This window comes from Drosophila obscura, unplaced genomic scaffold (genome assembly GCF_018151105.1).
Source record: "Drosophila obscura isolate BZ-5 IFL unplaced genomic scaffold, ASM1815110v1 contig_4, whole genome shotgun sequence".
NCBI classification, from domain to species: Eukaryota; Metazoa; Arthropoda; class Insecta; order Diptera; family Drosophilidae; genus Drosophila; species Drosophila obscura.
The window spans coordinates 5,824,054-5,836,763 of record NW_024542828.1 but is presented as its reverse complement, the minus strand read 5'-3'; the positions used below and the strand labels follow the sequence as shown (position 1 = coordinate 5,836,763).

Here is a 12,710-nt window from a genome sequence, read left to right as displayed (position 1 = left end):
ACCTCGTCGTAGTAAACACAATATTCTGATTACATCTGTTGATCATTAAATATGCGCATAATTTGCGTATTGGTTACATTTGCGAGTATTTGTGCTTCTTATTCGGATTCTCACTGGCTTATTGGCCTCTTATTAGGCATATTTTCGAGCTTAAACGTTTGATTTTGTAACTATAGGCTGAAGATGGTACGTGGTATCGATATTATTGATTGATTTGATATCGATTTTCTATTTCTTCAATTTCTATCGATTCTTATAAGAATGAGATGCAAAGATATTCGAAAATCTGGTAGTTATCGATTTGAAAATTTATGTTTAGATAATTTATCTATCGATTACTATTCCATCTATTTATCTACTTTTGGTTTATAGATTATCGAATTTATTTATCGAATATCGAACTAACGTCTTATTTAAAATACAATCGCAATGCCTAATTTGGTTTCGGAAAATTCTACACAAGCATTCTTCATTTCGCCTTATTTCTTTCTCTCCTCGTACCATTTCCTAATCACATTCTATGCTCCATTTCCGAATCCATTTAGATTGATTACATCAACAAATTTACATTTATCGAATGCATAATTTACGAGATGTCTAATTAACTTTTGCTAATACTGGTCCCACACGTAGTTGTTGAATTAGCACACCAAAAAACGGACAAAAAAGGGGATATGTAAGCCACAATTATGGAAAACTGCTAATTGAAGCAAAATGCTTCGTTTCGTAGGTAAAAAATTACTGAGGAAAATGCTGCAAGGCACTGCCATCAGCCACAGCCACAGTTCCGCATTGAGGAAAGGTGCTAGCAAATATGCAGCACATGAATATTCCCGGATACCATTATAACAATTACTTGCACCTCCGGCATCACACACTCTCTCTCTCTCTCTCTTGCCCCAAAAAAAAACTCAAGTATAAGAACTACAAAAAAATTAACCAAAAGAGAAGAGCAGGAAAGAAAGTGGAAAGCCGAAGCTTTAAATGAGAAAAAGTCAAACACTTGAATGTTGGATGGGTGTCGGTGAGTGAAGGAAGGCGTTAAAAAAAAACACCTCCCTCAGCCCGGAACATACTTTTGTGGGTAATGGGGCTGGCTTTGGCCTAAAAGCTGGGAGTCCTGCCTGCCAGTCAGCGGGCGTTTTGCTGTGGCCGTACAATGCGGCGTATGTGTAATATCGTGTGGTGCAAGTGCATGTTGACTTTGGCTCTCAACACGCAGACACACACACCATCTTTTTCTCTCTGTGTGTGTGTGTACAAACAATACACACACATACACATACACTCATAAAAACATTTGTGACCTGCATAGATGCCCGGCTTTTGGGCTTGGGTTTCCTCGTTGGAAGCCCGCATGTTGCACGCCGCTCGCTGCATTTCCTACAACTGAAAATTTCCTTACGCAATTCCTTGCTCTTCTTTTTTTGTGATACCCTTTCAAGAGAGATGGAGGGTTATGATTTGGCCTAGATTTTGTTTTTGTGTTGCAGAATTCGAAGCTCTGATCGATATGCAAATGCGCCTCTGTGTGTCCTTCTGTTGCTATGGCAACAGAGGTTATTGTTTTATTTCAATTTAAGCTTAATTCTATGTGGTTCAGTAATTGTAGAAATTGGAACCAATAAGATATGATTACTATATCATATGGCTGCCATGGTTCAGGATTTATTAAAGTTGGGTAGAACTCTTGTGTTTAGTAAAGAGAATTCTGAAGAAATAAATAAAAAGTTCAGCTTTTTGTATTGCTACAAACACCAGAGATCAGGGGATTACCTTGTTATATATGGTAAAGTTTGATTGAAAAATATTTATCGACTACAGAAAATAACCTTAGCCCACATCTGCCTTAGACACTACGCATTTTTTAGGCTATTTTACAGCTTCGACATCCAAGACTCCTTTTTATATTGGCACAATCCTTTCCCCTTTTTTTTTTTGTGTGAATTTTCCCCTCTAGATGGAGGTCATGGCAAGCATCGTGAACTGCAGGCCTCAACGAGTATTTAGTTAATGGAAATTATTAAAAATGGAAACTTTTGCGGGCAATAACTCGGGCACCCAGGCGGAATGGAGCTACAGCTACGGAGCAGAGTGCTCTGGCTGCCTGCCTTGCTGCAATTGCCATTGGTTTTCCCGCTTTTCCAAACATTTTGACTGCTGCTGCTGCTGGGTAGTATTCACTGACATGTAACAAAAATGATGAATTTTTTATTGCTGCCATGAAAAACCTACGAAAAGAAATGGCATAAATATTGGCGGTAAATGGGGTTGAATTTTTGCACACAAATATTTTTGTTCTGTGTGGAATTTTCTTGTGGCTTGTAGTTGATTTTTTTAGGGGTATTTAAAATTGGGGAAAATCTGTATGCTAAAATTTAAACGGTTGTTTATTGCCAGCCTGTACTCAAAAGGTGATATATATATATATATATATTTTTTTTTTTTTATTTAAATTTAAAATATTTATATTTTTAATGGTTATTTATTTAATCGTATTTATATTTGTGGCAGATTCAGAAAAATTCACGAAAAATATGTACAACAATTCACTGTTTCGGCCTCAATTGAATTTCCAAATGAAAAATTACTGAAACAAGAAATGACGCAAATGGAATTTTGTTTTTGCAAAAGCGTGTACGATATTATTTTCCAAATACAAGTATTTTTCTTATGCTCTTTAATTTTCAGGCATTTTCATGAGCATCATACAATTTCCAGCCCCTTAAAACAACCCCAAAACTTGCCCCAGCTTTCCTCCCAAATTGATACAATCTGTTCGAGGCATTCTATTCTATGGAGCCAACAGCAGTTAGCATTTTTTCGTTGCCAACTAAATTAGCCACATGCCATAGTCCATGGTCTATGCTTCACTCCAATCCATTGTGGGGCTATCCGTGGGACATATTTTAGCTTGGAAATTACTTTGAATATTTTCGTGTCTGCCATGCCATGAAATGAAGCTTCGTGAGGACAATCAAAGGCACAGGAGACTAAAGGACTAAAAATTATCCACACCACTCCCGCCACCCGGAAAAAGCTTTTTGAACAATTTTTCGAGGCAATTTTCTATTTTTTTTGTGCGTTGGCGGCGGCAACGGCTGTCGTAAACCAGGCGTAGGCTATTAATTTTATCACCGTTTCAGGTAGGCAAAGCAAGCGTCCTGGCAGCGCCACGATCCAGGCTGTAGCAGAAAGAGCAGGGTTTTTGCAGAGTAATTTTAATAAAATTTTCGTAGTCGAAGCGTGGAAAGCCCAGCCCAAAAGCTTTTCATAATGTAGATTTTATGCTGATTCAATGTTTTCTACGATACTGTGTGGCGCGTGTGGCACACACACACAGATTGAAGTTTTTGGGGCGTGGCGTTTAATTAAAGGATGTGCTTTTCGCCCCAATGAAGACCTTCAAGTCAATTTGTGTTAAATTTTATCAATCGTCGAGGAGTCTTGGGCAGATAAACTTAAAGCATAAATCTGTTTAACGGCCGCAACAACTCTCAAAGAGATACAAACGATACGACAAGTAATTTTGCATGCAACAAAAAGTTATGAATATTGATAAGATTCGGGAAAGGTGGGCCATTTCTATACTGCCTTGTGTTCCCATAAAGCGACTCGGCTTCTTGCCCCCCAAATTGAGTTTTCGCCTCATTTGGGATTACAAACACACACAGCATACCTCCATCCCTACCATCCATTCATTCCTCTATAGAGTACTCTTCTCTCACCCCTGATACTGTGCCTGAAAATTGCGTTTAATGTTTCAGTCGTTGAAAATTAGTTTTATGTTCAAGAAAAGGTAAAATGTAGACAGAGGGCGCAATGTTCCTCAGCCATAGGGGGTACGGGTCTGTCGTCTAAGCAAATTACCACTTGACTGCGTTGGCATGGGTTAATTGAATTGTTCTCGGCTGACTGTGACACGTGTGGGCTTTTTGATAGGCGATCTTTTGGACCCCCCAAAGGTGGTAACATTTTGCAAGCATGATACAATTTTAAGAAAGTTTTTAGCTATTAGAAAAGTTACGGGTAAATGGCCTTTTTCCTAGGCCTCACGTGTCTTGCAGGAGTGTGGATTTTCCAATGCAAAAATAGTAACAGGAAAAACACTGCCACCTTATGAACTTTTATGAATAGAATTCTTTGGTTTCTTTATCTAAGAAGAATACATTTATTGAGAAGATAGAACTCCTTCTCAATTGCCATTCCAGCCTTCAGTTGTCTCTTCTTTTTGTTATGTTTGCCATTTAAATGGTGACATAAATTAAAAGAAATGGCCGTTTCTATGGCAACTTCTATTATGGGTCCCCTCCTCATTGTATCTCATGCAAATTGTCACATGAATATGAATGCGATTCAGACTGTGCTTAAATGCGTGTCGGTCGCGGGGAGGGGTGAGGCGGGGGAAACGGGAAATGCAGAACAGACAACGAACGAAACGGCAACGAAAACTGGACAAATGGGCGGCCAACGAGGCGTCAAGAACCCGCAGAAGGGACAGACAGTCGCAAAAAATATGTAAAATATATGCAACAAAAAAAAAATGAAAGAGAGAGAGAGATAGCTAAAAGAGCAACGAACTTTAGATACACTTTGGAACTGTAGATACAATTGTTGGGAAACACACATGTACATTTGCTTTACAGGTGTTTTGGAAGGGTAAGAAACCGGAAATCACTTTATAAAGTAAACAAAGGGCAAAGAAATAATATAATTTATACAGCAATTTGTTACTTCACTGTTTTTAGGTACAGATGATACAAATAACAAAAAGGTACAAATAACAAAAAGGTACAAATAGCAAAAAGGTACAAATAACAGAAGAATTAATGGTATATTTTGTATTTAATATGCTTAAAATAATGCCAAACTAAAGATTTATTTTATATATATTTAGACGGAATTTTTAGTCGAGAAATTTAGATTTCTAAAGTATATTTAGATAATGCTTGGAGTATATTTTGCTAATATTTTAAAGATAGTATTATAGTAAAATTCTATGTGATATTTAGCGGAATTTGCAACTCTGAGACATATCTTAGATCATTTTTAATACCATCCTGTTTCCTCACAAATATCAAATATCTACCATTAGTTCAGCTACGGTAAAAATAGATGAATGAAATGCTCTTTTCCCAAGAATTCTCCTACTCTTTTTCCGAACATTGCGTTTCACTTGAAAGAGTATTGAAATGAGGGGCACCAAGAGATTAAAACATTTGCTATGCGTCACGCGACATTTGAGGCAGTTTAGTGGAACGAAGAGTGACGATGACTCCACGGGGCCTGGGTCTGGATCTCTGACTCCGTACTCCGGACTCCTGACTCTGACTGTGGCATGACTGTGGCCTGGCATTTGGCATTCAGTATTCAGTCGTTTGTCGTCACTTGAGAGCCTCAACGAATGCGGGTTCAGGAACAACAACAAAAAAAGACGAAAGAAAGATGCAGCAAAAAGAACCCCAGCGAAAAAAAAAGAAAGAATTAAAATTGGCATCCAATGGTCCGGTCCGCCAATGAATTTAGCAGCCAATGTCAATGCACTTTTCAGTTTAACTACAAAAATAGGCAAAAGCCACACCAAAATAGATAGAAACGAGAAGGAACGTGTGAATCGCCTCTGGGGACGCAACTCTACTTATACCCGTACTCAGTCAGCATATACATTTTTGAGCAACAAATTTTTTAGAATTTTAGAATTACAAAAAAAAATTTTACATTTTACATTTTTTTGCTACATCTGTTATCAACATCTACATCTCATCTACAATGTATATTATACATCTAACATGTAGATTGTACATGTACCATTTATATTCTAGATCTCCTCCGCTAAGGGTTGCTCGCGCACTGAACGCGGCAGAGTGTGCGAGCGAGAAGGAAAATGAGTTGTGATATCGTTTGCTGGAGGGGGCAGGGGAAGCAACTGAAAATTAATCTCTTCATTCTGGCTATAATTATGATCCGATCTGATTCAGATTCGGCAATCTGGTAGATATGGGCGTTCTCTACGATACTGCGTTTTTAGTTTTATCGTATCTTTAAAATTGTGCCTGCCACAGATTTTCGTTCTTAATGGGGGCGGAAGGGAGCGGGGCGAAATTTTGAAATACACTTGTAGCAGTGTGATATCACATGAGTCTGGAAACAAAATTTGGTTCCTCTAGCTTTTATAGTCTCTGAGATCCAGCCGTCAAACAAGACGGACAGACGGTCAGACGGACAGACGGACAGACAGACATGGCTATATCGACTCGGCTATTTATGCTGATCAAGAATATATATACTTTATGGGGTCGGAAACGTTTCCTTCTCTGCGTTACACACATCCACTTTAACACAAATCTAATATACCCCTTAACTCTTTTTTGAGTACGGGTATAAAAAAGGCTTGATTCTTTAAAGTGTAACTCCATTTAGGTGGCACCTTATTTCAATTGAATAAAAGTCGCATTCACATTCGACATTCATGAGAGGCACATTCGGCATTCAAGTACTGTGGCGCCTCCTATGGTTCCCTTTTCTGTATATTTTTTTTGGGTAAAATTATGTATGCCTTGGGCAAACATACGTAGGAAATATTCAATAAAATTAACAACTTTGATTTGACAAAAAAAGAAAAATACACCAAAGGTTAATATTCTCTCGAAGAAAAAAATAAGTAGTTTTAAATTTAAGTCACGTTGTGATTTCCGGTCCTCCGAAACAGCAGCAGAACCCCTAATATCTATTAACACATTTCAGGTCTGATTTGCGCTGATTTCGCCCGTTCTTTGCTGCTTGTGCTTACGTCGTGCAGATCCTTCCAATAAAATGAGGATCATTGTCATGCACAGCATTGGGGCCTTCATGGTGTAATCCTGCTTCCTGCTTCTCGTTTTGCTTTTTCTTGAATGTTTTAAAATGTGGAAATATGGCTAAAGTTTATGCTTTTTTTTTAACTTAATTAAGTTGAAGTAAATCGGAAATGAAATGGAACTAATTGAAGCCATTTTTATACTGCCTTGTGTTCCCATAAAGCGACTCGGCTTCTTGCCCCCCAAATTGAGTTTTCGCCTCATTTGGGATTACAAACACACACAGCATACCTCCATCCCTACCATCCATTCATTCCTCTATAGAGTACTCTTCTCTCACCCCTGATACTGTGCCTGAAAATTGCGTTTAATGTTTCAGTCGTTGAAAATTAGTTTTATTTTCAAGAAAAGGTAAAATGTAGAAAGAGGGGGTTTTTTTTTGGGTAAAATTATGTATGCCTCGGACATACATACGTAGGAAACAATTCGAAATAGGTGTCGAGTCTAGAAGGACATATCGATTAATATTTATTCAGGTGGATTTGCTTTAACTTCGACATCCATCTCATTTTCTGGCCTGCGATACCTGCAATACCTGCGACCTTATCAAAAAGCTTTCTGATTATTCCTTTATCCTCCGGTACAGTGTAAGGTTCTTCCTTAATAACTTTATTATTAATCTTTTCCTAGGAGCGTCTGCTCCGTTCTGTTACTTTATTCCGAATGAATCTTACTTACTGATCTTGGGTCCAGCTAACCCGAAAACATGCAATGCTTATATCTATGTGTTTATATATATGTATATACATATGTATGCAGAAGGCATGCATATGTCGTGTATGGGTTGAGCTGCAAAGTGCATGCTCAGCATTCCAACGCTCCGCGATCGGCTTGAATATAAGCGATGGATCGTATTGCTTGTGCGCTGGAATGTTTATGTAATTCTTAGTGGTCTTCGGGCATTTGTATATTTGTATTCATTATGACAAAGTGTCACAATGTATTAACGGATTGTTATACCCTTTGATTTATTAAAATGGTAGGGTAGATATGCTACAACAGCGTTCACAATATTTTCCATTTGTTCCAATTCCATATCAAATTCTGGCCGAGCCCAGCGTTTTGGATCGGGGGTAACACCTTGCTCCTGGGCCTCTCTCACGGCCAGCTCTTTCTTCGTCTTACATATATCGCTATCGCCCAAACTTATTTTGATGTTGAAGTATGTATTTGCCTGGGTAAATACCATGGACCCTATTAAAAATGATTTGCCACTCCGGTATAGGAATAGTACGTTTCCAATCATTTTCCGACTGAAGTTTTTGAAGTTCTGACAAAGTCGTCGATCTTGTTTGCCGAGTCGTCGCTCTTGTTGGCCGAGTCGTCGTTTTTGTTGTCCGAGTCGTCGCTTTTGTTGTCCGAGTCGTCGCTTTTGTTGTCCGAGTCGTCGCTTTTGTTGTCCGAGTCGTCGCTTTTGTTGTCCGAGTCGTCGCTTTTGTTGTCCGAGTCGTCGCTTTTGTTGTCCGAGTCGTCGCTTTTGTTGTCCGAGTCGTCGCTTTTGTTGTCCGAGTCGTCGCTTTTGTTGCCCGAGTTGTCTCTTTTGTTGGCCGAGCCGTCTCTTTTGTTGGCCGAGCCGTCTCTTTTTTTGGCCGAGCCGTCTCTTTTTTTGGCTGAGCCGTCTCAAAATCTGGCCGAGTCGTCTCAAATTCTGGCCGAGACGCCCAGCGTCTTGGATCCGGGGAAACACCTTGCTCCTGGGCCTCTCTCACGGCAATCTCTTTCTTCGTCGCACATATATCGCCCAACAAGCATTCCGTCTTGGGCACGCACTTGGCTTTATGGCGTACGAAACCAATATTACAGTTGCAGGTCCTAACACAACCCGGTGGACATGGATGGTTATCGTAGAGCAGTACATAGCACGTTGGCTCAAAGCACACCTTACAGCCATAAAACTCATTCTTGTCACAGATTATGGCGCTGATTTCGTCCGTTCTTTGATGCTTGTGTTTATGTCGTGCAAATCCTTCCAATAAAATGAGGATCATTATCATGCACAGCATTGGGGCCTTCATGGTGTAATCCTGCTTCCTGCTTCTCGTTTTGCTTTTTCTTGAATGTTTTAAAATGTGGAAATATGGCTAAAGTTTATGCTTTTTTTCTAACTTAATTAAGTTGAAGTAAATCGGAAATGAAGTGGAACTAATTGAAGCCATTTTTATTCTGCCTTGTGTTCCCATAAAGCGACTCGGCTTCTTGCCCCCCAAGTTGAGTTTTCGCCTCATTTGGGATTACAAACACACACAGCATACCTCCATCCCTACCATCCATTCATTCCTCTCTCTCACCCCTGTTACTGTGCCTGAAAATTGCGTTTAGTGTTTCAGTCGTTGAAAATAAGTTTTATGTTCAAGAAAAGGTAAAATGTAGACAGAGGGGGTTTTTTTTTTTGGGTAAAATTATGTATGCCTCGGACATACATACGTAGGAAACAATTCGAAATAGGTGTCGAGTCTAGAAGGACATATCGATTAATATTTATTCAGGTGGATTTGCTTTAATTTCAACATCCATCTCATTTTCTGGCCTGCGATACCTACAATACCTGCGACCTTATCAAAAAGGTTTCTGATTATTCCTTTTTCCTCCGGTACACTTTCACAATATTTTCCATAGGTTCAAATTTCATCTCAAATTCTGGCCAAGACGCCCAGCGTTTTGGATCGGGGGCAACACCTTGCTCCTGGGCCTCTCTCACGGCCAGCTCTTTCTTCGTCTTACATATATTGCCCACACAGCATTGATCCTTGAGCACGCACTGGTCCTTCATGCGTACGAAACCAATATTACAGTTGCAGGTCTTAACACAACTCAGTGGACATGGTTCGTGATCGTAGAGCAGTTGATGGCACGATGGCTCAAAGCACACCTTACAGCCATAAAACTCATTCTGGCCACAGATTATGGCGCTGGCTTCGCCCGTTCTTTGCTGCTTGTGCTTACGTTCTGCAGATCCTTCCAATAAAATGAGGATCATTATCATGCACAGCATTGGGGCCTTCATGGTGTAATCCTGCTTCCTGCTTCTCGTTTTGCTTTTTCTTGAATGTTTTAAAATGTGGAAATATGGCTAAAGTTTATGCTTTTTTTCTAACTTAATTAAGTTGAAGTAAATCGGAAATGAAATGGAACTAATTGAAGCCATTTCTATACTGCCTTGTGTTCCCATAAAGCGCCTCATTTGGGATTACAAACACACACAGCATACCTCCATCCCTACCATCCATTCATTCCTCTATAGAGTACTCTTCTCTCACCCCTGTTACTGTGCCAGAAAATTGCGTTTAGTGTTTCAGTCGTTGAAAATAAGTTTTATGTTCAAGAAAAGGTAAAATGTAGACAGAGGGGGTTTTTTTTTTTGGGTAAAATTATGTATGCCTCGGACATACATACGTAGGAAACAATTCGAAATAGATGTCGAGTCTGGAAGGACATATCGATTACTATTTATTCAGGTGGATTTGCTTTAACTTCAACATCCGTCTCATTTTCTGGCTTAGCCCAATCGCTACCCAATACCTGCGACCTTATCAAAAAGGTTACTGGTTGTTCCTTTATCCTCCGGTACAGCGTTCACAATATTTTCCATATGTTCCAATTCCATCTCAAATTCTGGCCGAGCCCAGCGTTTTGGATCGGGGGTAACACCTTGCTCCTGGGCCTCTCTCACGGCCAGCTCTTTCTTCGTCTTACATATATCGCCCACACAGCATTGCTCCTTGAGCACGCACTTGTCCTTCCTGCGTACAAAACCAATATTACAGTTGCAGGTCTTAACACAACCCGGTGGACATGGTTCGTGATCGTAGAGCAGTTGATTGCAAGATGGCTCAAAGCACACCTTACAGCCATAAGACTCATTCTCGCCACAGATTATGGCGCTGATTTCGCCCGTTCTTTGCTGCTTGTGCTTACGTCGTGCAAATCCTTCCAATAAAATGAGGATCATTATCATGCACAGCATTGGGGCCTTCATGGTGTATTCCTGCTTCCTGCTTATCGTTTTGCTTTTTCTTGAATGTTTTAAAATGTGGAAATATGGCTAAAGTTTATGCTTTTTTTCTAACTTAATTAAGTTGAAGTAAATCGGAAATGAAATGGAAGTAATTGAAGCATTTAAAAAGGTGTTGAACCCTGAAATTAAATGCTGAATGCATACACACCGTTTCCATCATTATATATATATATTTTTACACTAAAAAAATCTCAGTGCTGCCGGTGGAACTTAAATTTGAGAATCAACTCGTCACAGAATCAATAAATCTTTTAGTTGATTTTCCAAAAACATTTTCCCAAAAACTTACAGGTTCCATCCGCTAGATCTAGTTAGTTCAACCATTTCCGCCGCACTCTTTTACTGACTTTATTAATATTTCTCCATAGCCACTTAACCCGCAGATCACACAGATCTGCTGCCACAAATGTGCGGATGGATTCCAACATGTGGAAATTATATCATACAAATGTCGATTATCTTAATCTCGTGCTCGCCGCAGTCCATGCCAGGCCACAATCCCATCAATCATGTTTGACGGCCTAATGCCGCCACTCCACACAGAATGCGGATCCCCGCCCCATGTTATACGCTTAGAGGGGATGGGGTGGGGGAGGCTGCCATAAGGGTGGGTAGTAGGGGGTGTTGTGTTGTGTCCCCAATGAACTCTGGGAAACATTGTTCTCCCATGGCTGGATGGATGGGACGTTTGTCAACATTAACTACACTTAATTCAAATTGTCAGCAGGCCTGTCAGACTTCACATCTCCGGGCTGGGTTCCTCTCTTGCTCTCTCTCTCTCTCTCTCTTTGGATCCACAAATGTTGCATAAATTATGCCACAAGGCAGCAAATTGTCGCCGAACAATTGAAAGATTGTGCGTTAAATTGCATACAGAAAAAAAACTGCAACAATTATTGCCTGTGATGACGCTGCTGCTGCTGCATGCCCCAATGCATTTTGTGCAACAATTAGAACAGAACTCTGAGGCACATAAGCACAGAAGAATGTACTGAAAAATGCTATGAACAGAACTGCGGCAGCTGTGCAATTTGTTGTACCAAAATGAGGTAGAACTTTGGCAATTTTGATCCGCAAAATGAGGTAAAATTGTTTGCATTTCCAGCATTTTTGCATTTGCATTTTCCATTGCCCATTGGCGGCAGCGGCTACCGTGGAGCGAGCGCGCGGCTTTGCCTTTAATTGGCCGATAAGCTTCTCTGTAATTGTTCTTTATGTTTGTTTGTTTTTCCCTCGTTCCTGCATCGAGCATTTCTTCGGTTTCTTTATTATTTGCATGCCCCTGTGGTGGGTAGGGAAGTGTTGAAGTGCAGCTGCAGCTGCAGCGGCAGGCGCAGCGACTCGTAAGTGCCACACCAGAGTACAGCAAAAAAGTACTTGGCAGGCGATGGTCAGCGCAGGTCAGCGCAGGAAGGGGGCTTCTGGAATGGATCCAAGTAATTACCAAGTAGAAAAACCATTTGTTTTTTTGCCCCCAATTGAGTGTTTTTGCATAGTTTATAATGATTTTACACAATTTTATCGACGAGTTCGTTGAAGCACTCGAAGAGAATCGATGGAAAAAGAGCTCATTAATTGCTTTGACTCTTTGTGATATTTTAAGTATTTATAGCTAATAATCTGCCCACAACCATCGCAGCATTCTGTTTGGCCTTCAAGGGTCCGATTGCGTGATAACAAAAATGTATTATTGTATGAAAGAAAAAGTTCACCCACAAACAGATCTGAACATGGTTTTGTGGCTGTATGATACGAAAGAAACAAAGGAAGTGATTATCATTTAGTCAGCAGAAAATTAATAAAGGAATCCCTATAAATTCTATAAAGATTCTGACAAG

The 12,710-nt window shown here is 39.9% G+C and overlaps 2 protein-coding genes and 1 long non-coding RNA gene across 3 annotated transcripts in view; all 3 read right to left on the bottom strand.

Moving 5' to 3' along the window:
- Nucleotides 1–12,710, bottom strand: part of LOC111065757 (heparan-sulfate 6-O-sulfotransferase 2) — a 104,576-nt gene that overhangs the window by 76,386 nt on the left and 15,480 nt on the right. The window lies entirely within an intron of this gene.
- LOC111065764 overlaps nt 1–12,710 on the bottom strand; it is a 38,893-nt gene that overhangs the window by 17,834 nt on the left and 8,349 nt on the right. The window lies entirely within an intron of this gene.
- Nucleotides 7,303–10,878, bottom strand: LOC121404789. The gene is made up of 2 exons (XM_041595153.1): nt 10,513–10,878; nt 7,303–7,944 (listed from the first exon to the last, which is right to left on the bottom strand). Exons 1-2 carry the CDS (start codon nt 10,831–10,833, stop codon nt 7,801–7,803), a joined length of 465 nt encoding a protein of 154 aa, XP_041451087.1. The 5' UTR covers nt 10,834–10,878; the 3' UTR covers nt 7,303–7,800.